Genomic DNA, 22,266 nt, shown 5'->3' on the forward strand with positions numbered 1-22,266 from the left:
TTGAGGATGCTCTCTTTTGGCTTGCATTCGATCTTCCTTGGCCACAGAAACGCTCGAAGTTGGCGTGTCCTGTCACCCCAGTGTAAGCAATCCATCTTCTCCAACAGTAAGAGCTTCATCTTTCATCTGCACACCCGTATTCCAACAAAATGGGCCAGCCTCTGTCGACAGCAACCTCGGCACTAGACTCCAGTACCCAGACGAAGTTCCTGGCAAATCTAGAATGAACGAGACGCCAACCAAGTCCTCAAACCTCGCGACAAAGAGCTTCCGAATGCTCAGAGATCTCCGCGAATTGTCTTGCCTATCCAACATTGTTTCGCGCAGCATCGAAAGGCTCGTTCGGCCCAGTCCGCGCAAAAGAACCGCAGACTTATCAAAGATGCACGAACTCGATTGGCTGAACATAGTCCTGAAAGCTGACGATGTTTCTCAAACACTGCAACCGCAGCTTCGCCGGGTTTTGAGCTTCGACAAAGGACGCCGGAGACTTGAAACGAGTTTTGGTAGTGGCTTGTGATCTTCAGTCTTCCTTTGCCTTTGGTGTGGAAATGTCGCTGTCGATTTTTGAGAACGCTCGAAAGCAGTAAGGGTCAAATGATTCGCCACGACGGCTCTTCTCAAGCGCTTCAAACAGAGCCGTTTTGGTTCTCAGCTGCTGAGACAGGTCCTGCCTGGATGATCGACTTTGAAACGAGACGCGGGTACATCGTTGTGCGACGAGGTTTCCGTCATTGGTTTTTGTTTCTTGGTTTTGAAAGAGATGTTGATGCATGCTACAGGCTCGAATCGCACTTGGTCAATGAGAACAGATTCCCAACTGCGGCCACCTCTTTCCGCTCGTCAATGAAGTGTTGGTTGACCAGCTCATGCACAAGGAGTTTCCAAGTCCCCGCGACTCCGACCGCTGTCAAAGAAACTAAACACCAACGCCGTGAAGCGAGCGACAGACCAACGGCGCTTTCAACGGCAAACAAAACCCCAATCAAAGCTGCAGCACAAGCCGCGATTGGAAACGATGCGCCCTCTGAATCTGCCATCGCGCTCCTCGGTGTCCGCTTTATGCGTCGCGCTTCGCCGGCCCTAGAGTCGGCGAGAAATATGCGGCTGAAGTGACTGAAACGCGAGTCCAACGTCGCGCTTCGCATCCGCCCGAGTCCGAAAAGACGAGAAATCCGGAGCATAAAGTAGATATAAAGTTGGGGGCGGCCCCCAACCCAACCTCGCGGCGTCGCGTTCCTGGGACCACTACAACGCCAACGGTAGGTATCCGCGGAGCCTCCGCGGACGGCCGTTTTCGACCTTGCTTACTGCTCGACAAGCGCTTTATATTGCCTTCGCGATGCGTGTCCTACATGTTCTTATACACGCGCCTTTGCTTCCCATGGCGGCACGATCGAGTCTGCTCAACATGGCCTCTCGACCTCTCCTGTCGTCCCGTTTCACGCGCCTCGCAGCAACCTCCGCAGCCGCCGGCGCGGGAATCTTTACAATGAGCAGATATGCCTCGCGGACGGTGCATGCCGAGTCGACGACGACGGAGCCGCCCAAGACGTTTGCCAGTGGCTTCAAGTTTCGGTCGTTGCGGCTGCACAGCAGCGAGGACATCAGCGCCGATCTCAAGCGGCTGCGATTCGAGCTGCCGGACCCGCTGGCCACAAGCGGGATGAAGTTGACCTGTACGTCTCTGATGATTCTGCTAGTTTGAGTCGTAGGCTAATGGCAAACAACAGCTTCCTTGGCCACCATCATTCGACCGCCCGGGGCCCTGCTGCCCATCTTCCGCGAATACACTCCCGTCAACGACCCAGGTACATCAATCTCGTCTCCCTCCCTGCACCAGACACTAACCATTCCCTCCCAGAAACCACCGGCTTCGTCGACCTGGTAGTGAAAAAATACCCCAACGGCGCACTCAGCACGCACCTCCACGACATGACGCCAGGACAGAGCGTCCTCTTCGCGGGCCCACTCACACGCTACCAGTGGAAAGCGGACAACGCGCACCCGCACGTGGCCATGGTGGCCGGCGGCACCGGCATCTGTCCCATGTGGCAGCTGCTGCACGGCATCTTCGCCAACCCGGCCGACAGGACCAAGGTCACGCTCGTGTGGGGCGTCAACAACGAGCGCGAGCTCTTCCTGCGCGACGAGCTCGCCGCCCTGCAGCGCCGCTTCCCCGACCGCCTGCGCGTCGTCTACGCCGTCAGCAACCCGCTACCTGGGAGCCCGCACGCCGCGGGCCGTGTGACGCGCGAGGTGCTGGAGAAGGCGGGCCTGGGGCGGCCGGAGCGGTCGACGAAGCTGTTTCTGTGCGGTCCGCCGGCGATGGAGAAGGCGGTGGGCGGCAGTTGGAATTTTGGCGCCAAGGACGGCATTTTGAGGGAGTTGGGGTATGAGAAGGGGCAGGTTGAGCGGCTTTGAGGCGGTGCGTCTGTCTGGTCGGACCGGCGATTCAAACATCGAAGACCGTTGCCACCTTTAGGGAAGACGCACCGAGGCGCAACCAGCGACAGACACGCATTCACTCGCTTTGCGGTGCGCTTCTGACAAGGCGCCGTCCACCACCACCACCACCACCACCACCACCACGACGGCGCGAGTCCTCTGAGGCAGTGAGAACCGGAACGCCTCACAAAGCGCAGGCCGGCGTACGGAAGCAAGCAAGCAAGCAAGCAAGCAAGCAGAATGAGGCAAAGGCGACCCACCAGCAAGAAAAGAATGCGTGGAATCCGTAGTGAGGCCCAAGACGGAAAACCCCCGACGTCGTTGGCACCACGAGCTTAGCAAGTGTCAGAAGTGCTGCGCATAGAGATGAGCATGTACATGTAGAAGGAAGGGGGTTACGTTGACAAGGTAGAATTCGCAAATGGATTATTAGCAAATGAGGGGACCGCCAAAAGAAAAAAAACTCCAACACCGCAGATAATGTCCCGAACCTAACTCGTCTTCCAGCGACTATGTCGGCAACGCATGCAATCGAGGGATTTGCTTGCGTGCGGTTGCCGTCGAACCAGAGGCCTCGCTTGCGCGGCGCGGCGCGGCGTTGCGTCGACTTAAGTTATCTACGTAAGCAACTCGACAATCAGTGAAGGGGGGGTTGTTTACCGCTCTGGACCGTCATGCTTTGAAGATTTAGATTCCTCTTTTTCAGATATATGAGCAAGCACAGGACGCAAGACCCCCCCACACACACACGCTTTTTTCCCCTCTTCTACCGCCAAAAAAGACCAAAAAGGCACTTTCAACTCCTTTTTGCATTTGTAAACTTGCGCTTCCAGCAACCAAAAAGATCTACGAAAGCGCCAGCAGCAACTCCGGTCCGATCCAAGAAGCAGTCCAAGGTGGGGGACAAGCAATTTAAAACACCAAAAGACCAACAACTCCAAGCCTCCCTCCCCCTCCTCAACCACCCGGGACTCGTCGACAACAGCGGTGGGCACTCAAAGCCGTCCCGACTCCGCCATACCACCATTGCCCTCCACAACCGCAGCAGCAGCAACTCGGCGTCTCCTGGCCGTGACGGCGCGGCGGCGGGCCAACCACGCAACAGCAACAACGGTCGACAGGAGGGCGAGGGCAGCGAGGAGCGAGAGCGCCGCGACGCCGCGCTTGTCGTCTCCGAGGGTGCTGCGGGGCGCGACGATTTGGAGGGGAGCCGACGACGACGCCGACGAGTCGAGCTGGCTCCAGGGGGCAGCAGCGGAGTCAGACTCGGGGGAGTAGTCCAGGTCGAAGGCGGACCGCCGCGGGTTGACGTGCACGATGCCCGTGTCGATGTGCGCGTTGCCGTTGACGGCGTGCGGGACGGCGCTCTCGCCGGGCGGCGGCGACGACGGCGGCGGGGGACTCTGGAGGTCGGGCCCGTTGTGGGCGACGCCACCAGAACCAGCAGCACCAGCAGCAACTGCGGCAGCATTCGGAGGACCTCCATTACCACCGCCATTGTTATTCTGCTGCTGCGTCGGCTGCGGAGGAGGAGGAGGCGCCGTCGCATTGACCGGCACTGCGGGGAGAATGCAAGTGTGCGGGTGGGTGCCGTTGTAGTAGGCCCAGTCGTCGTACAGGGCGGCCATGAGCTGGCGGCAGACGGGCGTGCGCATCGTGTCGCGCTTGTCGCAGAGGCGCGAGATCTTTTGCAGGTTGTGGTAGCAGCGCGGTGGCCGCGCCGCCTTGTTGCATTGTTTTGCAAAGTTTTCGTTGGAGACTTGGGCGCCCATTGTTGTTCTGGTCAGGTGGAGAAAGGTGTGAGAAGAGTTTTGGTTGTAAGGAGAGGAGGAGAGTTAGAGAAGGCGGCTCGTCGAAAAGAGATGTAGACAGCTCAATGGCGAAAAAGAAGTGTACTTCAAAGTCCACTTATACAATTCCTTGCCCCGCTAAGCATCGCATCGACGCTGCGGGAGAAAGAAGGGAGAGCAGCGGCCCACCTCCTCCCTCCTTGATGAACATAAAAGGGAAACAAGGGAGCGCAAAAAACCGACGAACACTTCAACTGCATCGGCCAAGACGTTGGCCAACTGCAACGGCAGCCTTGTGGAGGTATGCTAACGGCAACGGCGTCCTTCCGTGTGGAGGCGGATACTCAACTCTCTCCCCTTTCGGAGCAAGCCCATCATCAGATGCCACCAAGGGGGCAGGCTCGCGGGTAGGCAAGGTGGCAAGCAGGCAAAAGAACGCGACAGTAAAGCGACTCGACCCCGAAAAGAAAAGGCAAGAATCAAGGGTGTGGTTAAGGGTTTGCATTACGTGAACCACACATGAAGATGATTGCCAACCGACCTCTTTTCATGTGAAGCTCCAGTGCACTTACCTGCAAAACAGTATGCACAAATATGGCACCCAACCCAATTCATAAGCTCCTCAGAATCGTAGGGCAAGTGGACTAAGCACCCTTTGACCGAAATTCGGTTTTGCGAGCACCACGGGGGAAGGCGGGTCGATTTCTTGGGAGGGATCCAACGAAGCCGGAGAAAACAGTAGAGGAGAGCCAGACAGAGATGAAGGGGACGGTGCCAGCGCCAACATCAATGCCCCTTTCCTGTTGCTGCAATGGCGACAGACTTCTGCTGCTGCTGCTGGGGAGGAATGACGTACTTATTACCTGAATCATAGAGTTAGAAGGGAGACACAGCGGGTCTGCAGTTGGCCGTCCGTGTTCTTGGACGGATGGAAGCCAGGTGGTAGGGTGGCGGCGGCAGTAGCAGCAGCACGCGTCGACACACTCCTAGGTCGGGACCAACCAGGCGACTTCGGCGCGATCCCCGTTGACGATGCCGGGCGGTTGTTGTTCAATTTAGGGACCGCCGTCGCCGTTCGTTGTCCCAAGGGCCGCTCCTACACAGCCCAGGTATTTTGGCTGCAGCTGTTGTCACAGGAAAAATTTGACGGCTGCTGCAGCGGTCGACAGAACTGAGGGCAGGGTGATGAGAATTCAATCATGCCGTCGAAGGCGCCTGGCTGAAGTCAGAACTAGAATAACAGTGGGACCTAGAATAACGGCGGGCTTCCGAACGGCTGGCTGGCTACCATGATCATCGCCCTGCGGAAAGGGAGGATACCCGGCAAAGAGCTAGATAATTTAACGGCACACTCCAGCGACTTCCCCTCGTTCATGTTCTTCTGCGTCTTCTTCTGGCACCCCCCGCATGTGGACGGCTACCTCGGTTAGCCAGCCACGCTTTTGTAATGCGCTCGTGGAGAGGCCGTCTGGCGGGCAGGTCAAAGAAGAAGTAGAAGATGGCGAGCGAGCGAGACTGGATTGGGCGGTAGGCAGTAGGCCAGCGCCGTCGTTTTGCATCCATCGAAACAAAACGTTTAGCATGGACGGATATTGTTGACAGCATTTGATTCTACGCGACTGCCCAAAGCCACGCGGTATCAATCTTTGCCAATTATTTTTGCTTCGTCGGCGGCATGACTGGAAGAGAGGAGTCGACATCTCTGATTATGTGTCGCGGACCCGTAGGAAAAGAATAAGATAAAAATGAAAACGAACGTGCAACGCCTCCCGCCGTATTTTGCGCGGTGCACTTAGTAGCCAGTAAGAAAGTATACGTGCCTGCGAGAGCACCACTGGTACCAAAGGATCAAATCATTCGTTGAAGACTCGAGAAGAGAGGAGGACCAATTGAGAAAGGGCGCCATAGTCCGGATCCTACCATGCGACTTTTCATGCTGTCCATGCTTGACGCGATGAGATTGTATCTTTGAGGATCAACTTACCGGCTGTGGTCTATTGCATTCCATGGAGGATGTCTTCTTTTGAAAAGCGTGTTCATGACCTGCAGACCGACCTGCCTTGCACTCACTCACCTTCTGCCATGATTCCCGAATCGTGCCTTTTCTGCTCGTGTCGGTTTATGTGCCTTTATCAGTCGCTCTCCAATCTGTAAAAGCGTCTCTGCAGTTCTCTCCAGGACTGGCTCTGGCAACGGATCATGAGTTCGGCGCTCGTTGGTGCGCAGGCGTGGGCCATCAAACGCGATTTTTCTGCCGATTCCAGTAGAATCAGGTGTCGCGTGCGATTTCCACGGCAAAGTCGGGACCGAAAAAGCAGCAGGCCATCCCAAGCTGCCCCTGTTTTCGTCGAGACGACTCCTGTTGCAGCTTGGCAGCGGCAGCACGCGCGTGGCAGCTCGGTGCATGCGGCGCTCTCGACAGCGCGTCAAAATGTCGCGACTGACGATAGGCAATCAGACGACGACTGGACCTCGCTGTGGGTTGCGTGCTGCGCCGTCGGAACGGATACGACGTGACGTTGGTTGGGAGACCAGCAGCCGCGCGGTGGCTCGTCCGCGGCTCACTACTGGCACGCAGCCGAGGGAGGAGAAACGTGCGCGCGCGCCCTCGCCACAGGAGTGTCCCTGATTGTTGCCCGGCGCGAGGTGGATTCTTGTTGGCGTCGGCATGCGAGGAGCGGGTGTGGTTGAGAGAGACGCGAGAGGATCCCCGCGGAGGGGCGAGGGAGGACCCGGGGGCAGGGACGGCGGGGGTTTGAAACGCAGCGAGGGAGACGGGTGAGGCGCAACGGCAACGGGCGGGAGGAGGGAGCGCGAAGCTTGGCGGCGAGGATGAAGGATGAAGGTTGTTCTTGTTGGAGAGGAACAAAGGATTTCCTAGGGAAGAGGTTGGGTCTGGATCGTGGTCAGAGTGTGGCTCAACAGCGCGGTGAGACGGCCAAAAATGCGGAGGTGGAGGGGCTCCAGAGGTGAGACTCGTCGAGCAGCAGGGTTTCACAGTAGCAAGAGGCTCGACTGGGGCCAAACCTTGTGTCGACTCTACTCCAACGACATGTCTTGATTCCCAATTTCCCTTGCCTCGTCGCCAAAAAGAATGAGGTCATGGCATGGCCCGGCTGGTTGGCTCCCTTGATCAGAATGGGGACTCTGCCGATCAGATGTCGCAAGGTCTGGAGAGGGAAAGTCGAGGGTCGCCATGGCGGACGATGAACGATGGACCGACCGCTGGAGATGACCATGTTCGAGACTCACAGGATGCCGCAGACCAACGGCGTGACGCTTGTGGCTTTGTCGGGTGGTGGCTTTGTGGTGATGATGTCGGTGGTCGTGGCAGCGTACGACCCTTTCGGCCACTTGGACGCCGGCTGCCGTGGCCACAGCGTCTACGGTATCTAGGAACGAACCATTGCCTTCTCTCTTCCTCCTCCTTCTCTACCACTCTTCAACACCCCAACATCTTCCTCCACCTCCTACAAGAATCGCGGCGCACTACCTACTCCTATCGACACGCCTGCGCCGCGACACGTGCAGAATACCCCTCCGACACCTGCACGCTCGACGCCACGCTGCTCCGATCATTTCTCGACAAGGCAAAATCCATACAACTTCCATTCACTAGAGACGGCTGGTAGCCCACGCCCAGGGTGGTGAGTGCCTGAGGCATCCTCCACAGAGCAACATGAGCACCGCCTGGTTTGGGATATTCGGCAAATGGCTCTACGGTACATTCATCAGAGACGACAACTTGAATGCCACCTCGACCCTCGGCTACAATGAATACCAGAAACGAGCCATACACCACCTTGCTCTTTACCCGCGGGACTTTACCAACATTACCGATGCCTGGAATCAAGCCGCGGGCACTGCCCAAGAAGACGAGGGCATGTCGCTGGCCCAGCTGATTGCCTCTTGTGCCGCCGGTCTCGCGGCTTTTGGAGTTTGCTTCCTCGCATTTAACACCATGCGCAAAGAAGTCGACCGCATCTACGAGCCCGCCACCTACCTCGTCCCCGAGCGACAACGCATGGATCCTCCTCCCCCCGGCTGGCTCATGTGGATCAAACCAGTCTTTGACACGAGGAGACGCATCTTTATCGAAAAGGCTGGCATGGACGCATACTGCTTTGTCCGCTTTCTATTCATGCAGCTCAAGATATTCCTCCCTCTTGCCTGCATCGTCACCCCAATCGTCGTCTGTCTCAACTCTGTCGGCGTCCGCGACAACTACGACGGCGGCCTCGACCGGTTTGCCTGGGGAAATTTGGGCACCACCCACACGAATCGATACGCCGGCCATGTCGTCATGGCAGTCATTGTCATTATTTGGTTTTGCTACGTCATCTACCAAGAACTCATCCACTACATTGAAGTCAGACAGACGTGGATGACTTCCCCTTCGCATCGCATAAGAGCGTCTGCGACCACGGTCCTCGTAGCAAACATTCCCGACAAATGGTGCCACGTCAAGGCTCTCGACGAGCTTTTTGACGTCTTTCCCGGTGGCATACGTAACATTTGGGTCAATCGAGACTTTGGCGACTTGCTGGACAAGAAGAGGAAGCAGCTCGAGCTCACGAGGAAGCTCGAGAATGCCGAGACGGCTCTGATTCGCGAATGTCAAGAAAAAGCAAATGCGACCCGCGCCAAGGCATTGAAGGACAAGCGTCTTAAGCAGATGAGCAGGAAGCAGAGGAAGCAACTCATAAAAAAGCAAGAGTTGGAGCAAAACCAATTGTCCATTGAAATGCTCAGCAGCCCCGGCGTCTCCACCGGCAACCCAAAGAACCCGACCAACCTTGTCGAACAGCTCAAGGCGCAGAGAGAAAAACTCCAAGATTTGCAGAGGACGCTTAGCAAGTCTGCCTTGCCCATGAAGATTATCGGTGGAGGTCTTGGTGCTGTGAACATGGGTCTCAAAGGTGTCGGTGCGGGTGTTGGTTGGGGTGCCTCTGCCATTGGCCACGGCGTCGGCAAGGTTGGCAAATTCAGCCAAAACACTGTTGGCGGTGTTGCTGGCATGTTCAAGTCGGGTCATCGGACAGGACAGTCACGGGAGGAGCCGCAAGTCGTCGCTGCTGTCGCTCAAGAGGCCGATCCAGACCACATTCACCACGATCATGTCGATTCTCATGAGGCTGCGCCCGCGATGGAGTCTGACCTTCAAAACGCCACGCTGAATCTTGCTACCGACAGCGACCATTTACACCATGGTCCAGATGGCGAGGAGAATGTCGGTCAAAAGCCATCGCGTCGCGAGAGTGACTACCTCCACCACGGTCCTGAGCCTGGCGCTGACGTCGGCCACAAACTATCGCATCGCCACAGCGACTACCTGCACAAGTCGGGAACTCCGCCCGGCCTCGAGGTTGCCGACATTCCCCGCGTGCAGTCGGCTCACGCACCCACGTCCATCCCCGAAAGGCAGGGCAACATGCACCACTTGAATCCCCGACGTCTGTTTCGCAAACATAGCTCCTTCCCAAGCCCTGACCCTTCATCCCACCTCCAGGATGATGAGTACCCCATTACTCGAGTCAGCCCGGTTCCTGATGGATCCCCCTCTACGATAGCCTCGAGCAATTTCAAGCGCATGAGCAGAACCGATGAAGTTGCAACTGAGCATGGCAGGACCGACGAAGCACCTGCGATTGAGCATGTAGCTCCCGAGCCCGTCGAGGAACCCCAGACCGAAAAGGAGGCCGAGACTGACAAAAAGACCAAGGACAAGTACAGCAAGATGCCTCCCATCATCGATTGGGAGGTGTATTACGAAAAGCTCAAGGAGGAATACGACACTGCCGTTTGGACCAACTACATGAAGCCCAAGGACCGAGAAACGATGAGGATATCCCTCTTCCCGCAGTCCACCATCTGGTGGAAGATTTGGCCCTCGTGGTGGCCTTCGCTCGGAAAAAAGGTCGACGTCATCATCTACTGCCGTCTTCAGCTGCTGCAGCTCAACAAGGAGATTGCCGAGGAAGAGGCCCAGCTCGAAAAGTTTCCCTTGATGAACTCGGCCTTTATCCAATTCAACCACCAAGCTGCCGCTCACATGGCGTGTCAGAGCATCACACACCACAAGCCAAAGAACATGGGCCCGCGGATCATTGAAATGGACCCCAAAGATGTCATCTGGGACAACCTGTCCATGACGTGGTGGAACAAGTACATTCGAACAATCATCGTCCTCGCCATCATCATTGGAATCATCATAACATGGGCCATTCCAATGGCGTTTGTCGGTCTCTTGTCCCAGCTCGACTCCATTGCCAACAGGCTGAAATGGCTGCACTGGGTTGCCAACTTGCCCAGATGGCTCAAGTCGGTCATTCAGGGTGTCTTGCCACCGACGCTCCAGGCTATTCTACTCCTTCTCCTCCCCGACCTCTTTCGCCTCTTGGTCGAATTCACCGGTGTCCCCACTGGAGTACAAGTGTCGCTTGACCTGCAGGCATACTGGTTCATCTTCCTCTTCATCCAAGTCTTTCTCGTCGTCACGCTCTCGTCCGGCTTGACCAACGTCATTGAGCAAATTGCCAATTCGCCATTGAGCGTGCCCCAGATTCTGGCCCAGAATCTGCCCAAGGGTTCCAACTACTTTTTTTCATATCTCATCCTGCAGGCCTTGTCCAGTACATCTCAGCAACTGTCGCAGCTCGTCAGCCTCTTTCAGTGGTACGTTCTTGGCAACATTGTCGACAGCACCGCTCGAGAAAAGTTCAATCGCTCCAAGAAGCTGCCCGCTCCTGGATGGGGTACCATCTTTCCGGTGCACACCAACTTCACCTGCATCGTCGTCGTCTACTCGGTAATTTCACCGCTGATGCTCGTCTTTGGCTGCATCGTGTCGTCTTTGTATCTGGTCGTCTACAGGTACAACTGCCTCTACGTATATCGCTGGGCCACCGACAGCGGTGGTCTGTTCTTCCCGCGCGCGGCCAACCAGACCTTTACCGGAGTCTATTTCATGATTCTCGCTCTGATTGGTCTCTTTTTCCTGGTCCGCGACGAAAAGAACGATCCAGCGTGCATTCCTCACGCCATTGTCATGATTGTCGTTGGAATCCTGGTCATCATCTACCAGTACATGCTTAACAAGTCACTGGGACCGCTCTTCACGTACGTCCCAATAACCATGGAAGACGAGGCACAGGCGCGCCAGGATGAGTACGAGAAAGTGCTTGAGAGCAGATTCGAGACGGTCCAAGAGTTTGGCCGCCGCCTGTCCCAGATTGGCGACGACGACAACGTCAAGCACCTCAACGAGCGCCTCGAGGAACTCGAAAATGACGACGCCCCGCCGATTCCCGGCTTCAACTACGCGCCCACCACGCAGCAAAACGGCATGCCCGACATTTCCAAAGTCTCGCCGTCGTCGACCAACTCGTCCGACAGGCCCCGAGACGAACAAAGCGGCGGAAAAGACATTGAGCTGGCAGAGTACAAAAAGGACGAGAAGCCCGCCCGCAAAGAAAGCATCCCGAGCCTGCGCGGCATGCAGCCGTCGCTCGACCTCGACCCCGAAGCCGCCGCCGCCGCCCACATCAACGCCATCAACAAGGCTAAGGAGGCCGGCTACCTCTTCCAAGGCTACCACGACGAACTGGAAGACCTCACGCCCGGCGAGCGCGACCTCCTCGTCCAACGCGCCTTCCACCACGAAGCGCTGCGCATGATGAAGCCGGCCGTGTGGATCCCGCAAGACTTTATTAAAGTATCAGACGACGAGGTTAAGCGCTCCGAGGCCCTGTGTCGTGAGCAGGGTGTGCCGGATGACCAGAATCTCTGGGTTACGAGTGAGTACTCGGCGATTGATGCCGCCGCGAAGGTGCGGTTTGGGAGGCCGCCGCCGGACTTTAACACCGCCGAGGAGTTTATGCAACTGTAGTGGGCGTTGTACGATAGCTATGAATTTTTCCCTTTTTGCGAAAAGATACCCCGGCCATGCGCCGCTTTCTTGGTGTACTGTAAAACATTGGTGGCGCTTGCAATCGACGATGGCAGTGGTGCATGCAGGTAGAGTAGATGGGAGACTCGGGGGAGGCAATTCCAGTTGCAGTCGCTTGAATCTCCATCCTTTCCCTCTCTGGTGTTCTGAATGCTTGCTTGCTCGCGTATCCCACGCACCATGTACCGTCACGAATCATCGGTCCTTGTCTGAAGACTTGCGCGCATCCACGCCCAACCCTCGTTCCAAAAATCAAAATTCATGAACGATTTGCTTGGTTCGACTGTACGGTTGGTTCTACTTCCTGGCCAGCCCCTCCGGCCACGCGAAGACGACGCCGCGCTCGCCTGTCTGCCAATCCTTTCCCTCTTCGTCTCCATCACCATGACCATCCTCCTCCCACTTCTCCCCTGCCTGCTCTCCCTCCTCATCCTCCTCGTCCCTGTCCTCCCACGACTCGTCGCCATCCTCATCTTCCCCCTTGCCCTCACCTGTCCCTTTACCCACACCACCGTGCCGCCCACACGCCCGCCGCGCCCTCAACACCCGCGTCGTCGCCTCGATGTGCGCTTTTGCCTTTTCTTTCCCGCGCACGCTGACTTTGACTTTGGCGGCGGCGGCTGTGGTGTGTTTGCTGCTGCTGGCTGTTTTGTCGTTGCTCTTGCTCGCTGCACTCGCCGTCTTTCCCTGTGCTCCCGCCCCCCTTTTACATGCAGATCTTGCCGCGGCACCGCCTGTTCGTGGGGCTGAGTTTGTGGATGGTGGTGGTGGTGGTGACGGCAGGAAGGCGAGCCCGTTGATCCAGCGTTTGGTGCGCAGGAGGGGCGGTTGAGGAGGAGGAGGAGGTGTGGAGTGTATGGGCGTCTGTGCCGTCGCCGCCGTATTTTCATCCTTGTTTTTCCGCGATGATGACTGCGCGCTTCTCGATCTTCTTCTTCTTCTTGTCCTACCATCCCCTTTCCCCTCATTCTCATCCTCCCCATCTCCATCTCCGTCACCATCTCCAGGTTCATCAACAGTCGCAGCAGTCGTACTAGTCTCGGGGGAAGGCGTCGGACAAGCCCCATCAAGCGCCACCTCCAAACTAACAAACTTGTCAATGTGGCTCTGCTCCAGCGCGGTGCGCCGGTCGAAGCGGTACCGCGTGCTGGACGGCGTGTGGGAGGTGAAGGCGAGGGTGGGGGCGAAGGTCGACTTGTCTGATTCCGACGCTGGCGAGGAGGACGACAGGGAGGAGAGAGAAGTCAGCGATGAAATAGATGAGGAAGAAGATGACGGTCGAGAGCTTTGGTGGGCCACGGATTGCAGGATTTTGGCCTTTGTTCGTGAAGGGAGGCGCGCGAGGGGCGTGTCGGAGTCGGTGTCGGTTGTTGAGGTTGATGTCGAGAGGGGGATGGTGCGTTTGTCTGTAAAGTGGTTGCGCGCTTTTGCTGGACCTGGATCTGGACACGGCGCCATGTCTGCACCTCCTGATACCTCGTCGTCCACCTCGTCCACCTCGTCTTCCGTCTCACTCTCACCTCCTTCTCCACCATCCTCTCCCTGCTGCTGTGCCATCTCATCCCAGACAAAAATGGCGCGATACACCTTCTTGCGCTTTTTCTTACTCGCCGCACTCTCGCTACTTGGCCCATCCTCCCCCTGAGCGGCCGGATCCTCAACCCCATCCCACGCCCTGGCGAGAATCAAATCGCGCCCATCGCGAATCGCCTCGGCAACCGCGTCCGCCATGCAGCGATCAAATGTGGTGACGCTCTCCTTCAGGCGCGCGAGGGTCGCCTCGTCGACTCGCTGCTGCTGCTTGCCCTTGGTCGTCTTTGGGTTCCCCCCGCCGCTTTTGGACTTGAGACTCGCGCTCGCGCTCGCCGCGCGAAGCCCCATCTTCTTCGCCCTGCGCCGCTCGCGCTTCTCCTCGGCCGCCCGCCGCGCCGCCGCCCGCACCGCGACCATGGCGTCCAGCCGGCGCGCGAGCCACGTGTAGCGTGCCCCCTTTTCACCCCCAACCCCTTTCCCCTTGGCACGCCCCCTGAGCTCCGCAGCCAGCAGCGCCAGCGGATCGATGCCGCCTCGCCTGCGACGCCAGAAGCGGCCGCCCTGGGCCGCTCGCGCAACGGGCGCATTCCATCCTCGCGTCTCGATGCGCTCGTCGAGTAGCCACACGTGGCCGCGGGTGGCGACGCCGGAGTGAGTGAGCTGTACGCAGCGAAAGCGGCAGGATTTGAGGAAGGTGAGGGGGCCGGCGCGGAAGGAGGGGGAGGAGGGCGAGGGCGGGATGAAGCTGTCGAGTGCGGTGCGTGAGAGGAAGGAGAGAGCTGTCAGGGATGTGATGGGCGTTGGGGGGATGGATGTGCCGCTGGGTGGGAGGGGGGATTTGGAGAGGGGTTGTTGGTTGGTGAGGGAGGTTGAGAGAGTCAGCGATAGCGGCGCGTCGGACGTGTCGAAGTCGTTGTTTTTGTCTGCGTTGGTGGAGTCGTTCGCCGGTGATGACTCCTCACCCTCCCCCCGTCCATCCCCAACCGGCGAAATCGTGATATCCGGATACTCGCTCGGGACCTGGGGTTCTGGCGGTGGCGGCAGCATGTTCTTAAACACCTCGCCGTTCAAAAACCACAGCGCCAGCACCGCCGCACTGAGGCTCTGGTACACCTCATCAATCGCCACCTCCTTTCCCTTTCCCTTCTTTTTGTCAACAATGGCACCAGCAAGTTTCTTCGCCGCCTCGGCGACCGTGCCCGCGCTGCGCAAAGCCTTTGTGTCGAGCCGCGCGTCGTACGCGCAGCAGTTTGCGGCAATGGCCAGGATGTCGTGGGGCTGGGTGATGCGGCGGGCGGCCAGGTCGGCGAGGATGGTGGTACTCATGGCGCGCGAAAAGGGGCGCGAGGTCGCATGCTGCTTCTTTCTCTCTCCATTACCACCACCGCGGTGACGATGCCGCCGCTGTCGCCTCTCCTTCACTTCGGCCTGCAACGCAATCTCGGTCGGGCTGGTCGAGCCCGTCTCGCTCACAAAGCCGTAGCGGTGCAGCAGGTTGTACCTGCCCGCTCGATGGATGATGGCCTCGCACTGCGCCTTTGCCTGCGCACTCCCCACGTACCTCGGGTCGGCTAGGTACGCAAGACAGAACTTGGTCGCGGCGTTGAAGAAGGCGATGCTGCGCACGTTGAGCTCGTGCGGGATGTTGCCAAACAGGTCGACGGCATGGGCTTTGGAGATGGCGCGGGAATGTGGGATCAGGAGGCGCATTTTGGCTCCCGCGCAGTAGTTTTCTTGGAAGATCCACGCGCGGCTGAACCAGGGGTCGGATGTCAGACGGGTGAGGAGGGCGAGTAGGGAAGAGATGGTCGATGCGGAGACGGAGGACGCGAAGCGTGGGTGGTCTGTCTCGGGGTCTGCGTCGTCCGAGTCGGAGTCATCGTCGACGCTTGACGCTTCGTTTTCCTTGCTCTTACTCTTTGGTCTCCTGTCATCAGTAGTCGGCGGAGGCCCCGTGAAATCGCCATCGAATCCCCTCACCTCCACCACGCTACCCCTGAGCAACGCCTCGAGCAAATCCACCTCCTCCTGACATGCCACGCTCTCGAAAATCAGCGCAATCGGATGCTTGGCCCACCTATAAACCAGGTCCATACTCTGCATAGCGGTCTCGTGAAGATGCGTATTCTCCCTCTCGCCATCTTCGTCCTGCGGCACGCACTCGCGGTCGATCCAGATGAGCTCGGTGCCGTGAGTCTCGGCATACGCGACGGCTCTCCGGAGCACGGCGTCGCGGACCTTACTGCGGTCGACGCGACGCGGGTTGCCGGGGACAGCAATCTTCCAGGCGCCGGCGGCCGCGCTGTCGACGTTTGTTGCGGCCGTCGTCCGCTGCGTGGCGGGGTCACAGAGGCCGGTGGGCGCGGCGGCCTTCCAGGGGTACGAGACGGCGATGTAGTCGGAGTGGCCGTTGGTAGAGCCGCGGCCGAGCGTGTTGGACGACCAGTCATCCTCTTCCTCGTCATCGTAGGCACCGCGCCGCCGTTTTCGTGATAGTCTTCTCAGGCAGCTGAGGTTGCGGGCCCATTCGACCGACTTGAGGTCGCAGAGTTGGTAGTGCCGCTCCACCTGCATCATCTGGTCGACAATGTCGTGTTTGCAGTTTGCTTGGATGCTGGCCAGCGTCGACGACAGGTCCGACTCCATTTTTGTTGTGTTTCAGGAAGTTGACAGCGGCGGCGGCGGCGGCAGCCGAGTCGGCATTCGTCCAGGTGCAAGATTCGTGAGAGCTGCAATGTCCAACTTCAGTTGACGAGGTAGGCTTTCAAATGTCCATTTCCTGTTCGTGACAAGATTTACTGCAGATGTAGGCGCCAAGGGGTTTTTGAAGTACTCGGTCGTCGAAGTTGGCCTGTGCTTAATGTGGAGGTCGTATGTAGATCTGCACGGATGTCTTCCAAATAATGACACGATGTTTACTCGTCCGTTGTTGCCTGTCGACTCTTCTGCCTGGAAATGCGTTCACGCATCATCTCAAAAGCAGTAGCCGTCATAGGGAGCAGTCGCAACACTGCAGAGGAGGAGATGGGAAACTGAGTTCCTAACTGTTAGAAGAAAATGAGCTTTCAGACTCCCTAAAGCGGTAATTTTTGGAGGCAACAAAGAGACATGCAGCACAATCAATTAAAGGGAGTATTTTGTCTCGTAATTACCGTGCGGGTGCGGGGGCGCCAAACTCGATGTCCCAGTCACTGGTAACAATCTAGGAAATCGTGCAAAGAAGTTATCGAGCGACGACAGCTATGGCCAACCACAAGGGCGACGGCGAAGGCGATGCTGGAGTTCTACAGCGGCATTATTGTGCGTCAACCATCGGGCGTGGGAAACCACTCCCATACATGGCCAAGCAAGTGTTTCAAAAACGAAAGCAGATTCACTCCGTACATAATGCACCAAAATCTCTTCAGATAAGTAAATATACAAGACAAAAGGCGAAGTGGTAGCAGTAGTAGATATCAGTGGGAGGATAAGACTATAAGGTTCACGCGGAATCAAGCACACGGTCAGTAAGGAACCGGGCAAAAGTGCAAAGCAAAAACAACAGCGGATCGACAAGGCTCACATGTGAAGAAGGTCATATAGGTTGTTTTTCTGGCTATGGACGCAGCACGCTGGCAGAAGCGCCTAACTTCTGCACCAAGGTGACGTCACAGGTGACTGCGTCGGAGCGCCCAGACCTCGACCTTCGTCAAGGCGAGTTCCAGGCATCCTCGTCGGTCGCCCCCTGTTTTGGGAGTAGCAAGAGGCTCCCGTCTTTTCGTAGTTTCAGACAGGGTCGGGCATTGTCGTTGCACTTATTGCAGGCCGTGTTGTCAACCGGACATTCATCCCTACGGGCTTTGGTGACGAATTTTAATAAGATACAGACCTCGCCGTCTTTGTCGTTGTATGTGTACTTCAGTATATCCTTGTACTTGGCGACTGTCGTGATCGCGTCTTGCAGCTTTGCGCTTAAGATGGCGCGGATAGGATCTTGTGGAGGCTTTTTGCCGTCGTCTGAGCAGAGGACGACTCTGCTAATGATGGTGTCGGTATCGATTTGTTCGTTTACCCTTGCTCTCGCGGCCTTTGTAGACTTTGGTGGCGGTGCCTTGCGCTTCTTTGGTTGTGCTGGTGCTGCCGCTTTCTGTCCTGCTGCTGCTGCTGCTACTGCTGCTGCCGGTACTGTAGTGCTCGTTGCCAATGGCAGTGGGTTCGAGCGAGTTGCCCGAGGAGCATTCGTGGGTGCGGCTGGCACGGTGGGAGCTTGTGGTGGCGGCGGCGGCGCGGTTGGCAATGAGGGGGCATTGAATCCGGGAATGGTCTCGGTTTCGAGCGCGAGGAGGAATTCTTTTCCCGTCTCCATCATAGGGTAAGGCGCTCGGAGCTCTTCTACATCTCTTCGAACGCGGGCTTGCAACTCCAGGGCTTCTTTGAGCATGACGTCGCGAGGGGGGAGCATTGCTGCGAAAAGGTTGGTGGATTGTAGGTGAGGTTAGAGATGAGAATGTGAGAGGAGCGAGTGAGGTGAGAGGAGTGAGTGAGGTAAGAGGAGTAAGTGAAGTGAGAGGAGTGAGTGAGGTGAGAGGAGTAAGTGAAGTGAGAGGAATGAGAGGTGAGAGGAGTGAGAGGGGCGAGTAAGGTGAAGAGGTTTGGAATAAGAATTGCCGTCGAAATCAATTTTGTGCGCGCTTCTCTTGCGTCTACCTCGAAGATCTTGAGCCTTGCAGCCTGGGTGGTGGTGCCTAGCGCCCCTTAATCTTAGTCGGGGCGACTGCTACTTGATCTGATCTCGGGCCCAGGCCAGTCGTGGATGTCAATGGAAAAGGGTCTGAGCGAATCGCATGGGGAGTGATGGTGGTATCGCCGCTGGATGTTATGGAGGCTTGCGCTAGTTGGTAAACGTTTAATGATAAGGAGGGGCTTGATTTTCGGCCGCCAGCAGTGCCGCGCGAGTTCTTGCGATTGTCCGACCTCTGGGCCTCTATCATTTCTTTCCTGATGGAGTCGCGCCACTCCAGGGCTTCTTTGAAAGTAATCTGACTTGGAGGGAGTACGGCGATCGGTGCTTGTGCTTGTTTCAGGCCTAGGCCACTTGCAGATGCCAATGGAAAAGGGTTTCAGCGAGTCGCACGGGGAGTGATCGTATCGCCGCTGGATGTTGTAGAGATTTGTGTTGGTTGGGATATGTGTGAGGACGAAGAGGCGTTGGCGTCTGATATTGACGGATTTTTGAGCGCCAATAGTACGATGCGAGCTCTCCCCACCTTCTCGTCCAGCTTCTGGGCTTCTGCCAGTTCTGTCCTGAGGGAGTCGCGCCACTCAAGGGCCTCTTTCAGGATGCTGCCACCGAGCTATTGTGCGCGCTTCGGCTGCCATGGAAGTTTGTACTGGCGGCGAGAAATTTGGCAACGAGGCATTGATACCAGGTATTCGCCCGTTTTGAAGCGCCGGCAGGAATGCGCGGCCCATCTCCATCTTCTCGTCCGGTTTCTCAACCTCTGCGAGGTCACGCGTGGTTCTTCTAGGGTGATGGGGGGCATTATGGTGAAAAAATGGCTTTCAGGGGATTGAACGCGAGGTCGAGGGACGAGATATGAGAGCAGCGAGTGAGGTGAAGAGGTTTGGAACGAGAATCGCCGTCGAAATCCATTTTGTGTGCGAGTCTCTTGCGCCTACCTCAAGTTCATATCCATCAGACCCTGAACGCCACCAGCTGCCTGCTGCCTACCCAATTGCCGGGAATCCACCGCCATCTTTTCGTCCAGCAGCATTTTCGCAATGCGGATCTTCGTCTCCCAGTCGATGATGTCGTTGGGTGCGGCAGGGGAGTCATCGGGGGTATCGTAGGTGCGGGAGCGGAGGCCACGGTAGACCCAGATTCCGCCGAGGATGACGACCTGCTTCAAATGTCAGCGAAGCATTGGGCGACGACCATGATGGCTTACCAAAAGCGAGAACGCGATGACGAACTTTCCTGGCGGTATCATCGCGTGGCAAGCGGCAATGGCGGAGTAGAGCATGTATTGGATCCGATCAAGCAATCCGGCGGCGCTGTCAGCGACCTTGTGGAAGTTTTGAAGGGCTGTCTTCTCAGGCGTAGGCGCGGGCTGGACAGCCACAGGCTTGCCGAATGCTTTGATCCAGTTAATGATTGAGAACTTGGTGTGTCGAATGGATGTGGGAGAGGATGGTGGTCAGGGAGGGAAGAAACTCTCGTGGCGGTTCATCAAGCATGCGTCTTGTGAACGGAGAGTGTGAAGCGCGAACAATTCACAAACAAGTAACGCGCGGCATGTCCACACGGACTACCAGAACCATTATGTATTCAACTCGATTCTTACTTGTAAAGCAAAGAAAAGCTAATATGGACCGTAGATAGATTGGTGCGAGCATCCATCTAAGCACCCCCAGCGAGGTTGCGCAAAGCTCACCAAGCCTGAGGAGGCAGGGACGGGGAATGATACCAAGTTGTTGTTGAGGTGCCGGGTTATCATCACGCTGCTTGTTGTGCGCTGCTTATAGTCGCGCTGGTTATTGTCGCGATGGTTGTTGTCGCACTGGTTGTTGTTGTGCGCTGGTTGTTGTCGTGCACTAGTTGTTGTCGTAGTAGAGGACCTCCCTATTACTCACCACTCACGTGCGGACTTCCCTTTGCTAACTAAAACCAAACTTGATTGATTCCTATTTGGGTTTAGCGCGTGCCATCAATCTGCTTTTCAGCGTACCCCCCTCACCAAAAGAGCCCCCTTCACAGCACCTAATTCCCCGTCCGCCTTCGGAAGGCTTGCCGGGGGATAACTTGCGCTTGCAAGTTGCCGTAATGTCCAAGTGGAGGCCGGTAGGGCGGCGGGGTGTGTTGGTGTCAGCGGAAGAAATCGTCGTGCAGGCCAGAGGCACACGGTACGGGACTGTTACTTGTGGATTTACCATCTACCAATTGAGTTGAACACCTGTTCAAATCCGACCACCCAGCTGAATGCGAAGAGGAGAGCGATGCCGGTGAGGTTGGAGATACAGAAAGAGAAGAAGCCGCCTATGGCCCAGTTCATGTAGTGCTCGTAGCCGGCGGCGCGCGTCTTCTTGGACGCACCAAAGTCGATGCTGGCGACGGTCCAGCAGGCGAAAGGGTCATAGGTGCAAGCAATGCCGAACTCGATGTTGCTGCCAACCTCGAGGACCTTATGCTCTCCCGCAGCCAAGGGAGCGGTGTCCACAACGGTATACCGGATCGGGCCGCCATCAATACTGACCGGAGTGATCTTGATGGTATCGTCACGGCCGTCCCAATAGATGTCCGCATGGCGCGGACCGACGCCCTCGCTGGCGAGGTACCACTCGTCAGTGGAACTGGTGTTGATGAACTCAAGACCACCGCGACGAAGGAGCGCGCCCTCGCCGCCGCCAGTCGTCTCGCAACGGACCTTGATGGCCGCCCTGGGTTTCCGGAGGACGAATTCGTGGGGGGGCATGATGGCCTCGCGGCCGTGCGTCGGGTGGAAGCGGACGACGACGTGCGCTTTTTTTGATCAGCTTTGTTTAGGGAGGCTTGGTAATATATGGCTTACAAGGGCGCACTTCAGAAACGAAGGGGCGCAGAAGAAAGCAGCGGGTGTCGGCCTCGGTGGACATCGTGAGGCGGCGGCGTTGTGGCGTGGATGGGGATGCTCAGGGTGAGGTGGTTGCTGGCACTGGCGGGAGTGCGCAGGTTTAAGACGCGCAGGTGGCTGTCGCTGCTGACGGCGCTCAGGACGTGCGGGCTGTGCGGACTGTACTCGGCGCTGTAGGTGCAGCTGTGGTTGGGCAGCGTGGCCAGAGAGGTAGTTGGTGTTGGTAGCGGAGGAAGTGGTTGGTGGCGGCTTCGACGTCGGCGAGCGGGATGTTGTGTTCGTGGGCGAAGGCGAGCAGGAAGATGGGAGTTGTGGCGGCGGTGGGTGAGAAAAGCTCGCAGGGGGCAGACGAAAAGACAAAGAGCTCGACGGACGGGAATGGTGGAGTCGCGGCGAAAAGGTTGGTGTGGGATGCGTGGAGGATGGGTCGGCGGAGGAAGTGTTGGTGTTGTGCGTTGGCGGCGCTACGGCACAGGATAGAAGATGACTTTGGCGTTCACACGCACTTTCGCATCGTTCACTCAGCCTTTGCGGCGCTCCCGCGAAGCGGCTTACCTGTGCGTGCATCTGGCGCTTTTCGCATTAGTTTTCATTGGGGTTTTCAGTGGCTGGAGTATACTGAAAAGTGGGAAGAGATATATATACTTCAGCATCAAGGTTAATCACCTACTTCGGAGAACCGCCACTAGATTCCGCAGACTCCCTGGCTAATATATACTCAACAGGAAGTGTCCGAAGGCGGCATCAAACAATTTGACGCTTTCCAAGACAGCACTCATCGCCGCGAGGACCAAACATGACTGACGAAATTTGACAAGCATGGCAGTCATGTTGAGCCAGCAGTGCCCAAAGTGAGACAAATCATTGACTGCCGCATGCTGAGCACGAAAGCCCAAGCGAATGGTCCGAAGCGGACGATGATGCGGAGATTTTGTTTCTGTTGTCGCGTCGTCGTGTG

General features: G+C 57.2%; 6 protein-coding genes across 6 annotated transcripts; 3 read left to right on the forward strand and 3 right to left on the reverse strand.

Moving 5' to 3' along the window:
* Positions 1-597: 597 nt before the first annotated feature.
* On the forward strand, positions 598-1,116 carry BKA78DRAFT_299149 (uncharacterized protein; the record flags this gene model as incomplete). Its single annotated transcript, XM_066887008.1, has 1 exon — positions 598-1,116. One exon carries the CDS (start codon positions 598-600, stop codon positions 1,114-1,116), a length of 519 nt encoding a protein of 172 aa, XP_066740825.1.
* A 39-nt stretch (positions 1,117-1,155) lies between these two features.
* On the forward strand, positions 1,156-2,591 carry BKA78DRAFT_324412 (mitochondrial NADH-cytochrome b5 reductase). The gene is made up of 3 exons (XM_066889288.1): positions 1,156-1,679; positions 1,734-1,811; positions 1,865-2,591. Exons 1-3 carry the CDS (start codon positions 1,343-1,345, stop codon positions 2,422-2,424), a joined length of 975 nt encoding a protein of 324 aa, XP_066740826.1. The 5' UTR covers positions 1,156-1,342; the 3' UTR covers positions 2,425-2,591.
* An 852-nt stretch (positions 2,592-3,443) lies between these two features.
* On the reverse strand, positions 3,444-4,220 carry BKA78DRAFT_299151 (uncharacterized protein; the record flags this gene model as incomplete). Its single annotated transcript, XM_066887009.1, has 1 exon — positions 3,444-4,220. The coding sequence occupies one exon, from the start codon at positions 4,218-4,220 to the stop codon at positions 3,444-3,446; it is 777 nt and encodes a 258-aa protein (XP_066740827.1).
* A 3,860-nt stretch (positions 4,221-8,080) lies between these two features.
* BKA78DRAFT_324416 (uncharacterized protein) lies at positions 8,081-12,320 on the forward strand. The gene has a single exon (XM_066889289.1). The coding sequence runs from the start codon at positions 8,122-8,124 to the stop codon at positions 12,124-12,126; it is 4,005 nt and encodes a 1,334-aa protein (XP_066740828.1). The 5' UTR covers positions 8,081-8,121; the 3' UTR covers positions 12,127-12,320.
* Position 12,321: 1 nt separating this feature from the next.
* On the reverse strand, positions 12,322-14,017 carry BKA78DRAFT_324417 (uncharacterized protein). The gene has a single exon (XM_066889290.1). It carries the CDS (start codon positions 13,915-13,917, stop codon positions 12,484-12,486), a length of 1,434 nt encoding a protein of 477 aa, XP_066740829.1. The 5' UTR covers positions 13,918-14,017; the 3' UTR covers positions 12,322-12,483.
* Positions 14,018-17,407: 3,390 nt separating this feature from the next.
* BKA78DRAFT_299154 (uncharacterized protein) lies at positions 17,408-18,160 on the reverse strand (the record flags this gene model as incomplete). Its single annotated transcript, XM_066887010.1, has 1 exon — positions 17,408-18,160. One exon carries the CDS (start codon positions 18,158-18,160, stop codon positions 17,408-17,410), a length of 753 nt encoding a protein of 250 aa, XP_066740830.1.
* Between the last annotated feature and the right edge of the window lie 4,106 nt (positions 18,161-22,266).

Source organism: Phyllosticta capitalensis (genome assembly GCF_038381095.1).
Source record: "Phyllosticta capitalensis strain CBS 128856 chromosome Unknown BKA78scaffold_10, whole genome shotgun sequence".
In the NCBI taxonomy this organism is placed as follows: Eukaryota; Fungi; Ascomycota; class Dothideomycetes; order Botryosphaeriales; family Phyllostictaceae; genus Phyllosticta; species Phyllosticta capitalensis.

Bases quoted from the DNA above. Each gene is read 5' to 3' on its own strand.
- BKA78DRAFT_324412 (XM_066889288.1), top strand. From the start codon at position 1,343: ATGCGTGTCCTACATGTTCTTATACACGCGCCTTTGCTTCCCATGGCG. The intron at 1,680-1,733 runs GTACGTCTCTGA...GGCAAACAACAG, and splicing joins AAGCGGGATGAAGTTGACCT to CTTCCTTGGCCACCATCATT. The intron at 1,812-1,864 runs GTACATCAATCT...ATTCCCTCCCAG, and splicing joins CACTCCCGTCAACGACCCAG to AAACCACCGGCTTCGTCGAC.
- BKA78DRAFT_324416 (XM_066889289.1), top strand. From the start codon at position 8,122: ATGTCGCTGGCCCAGCTGATTGCCTCTTGTGCCGCCGGTCTCGCGGCT.
- BKA78DRAFT_324417 (XM_066889290.1), bottom strand. From the start codon at position 13,917: ATGGCGGACGCGGTTGCCGAGGCGATTCGCGATGGGCGCGATTTGATT.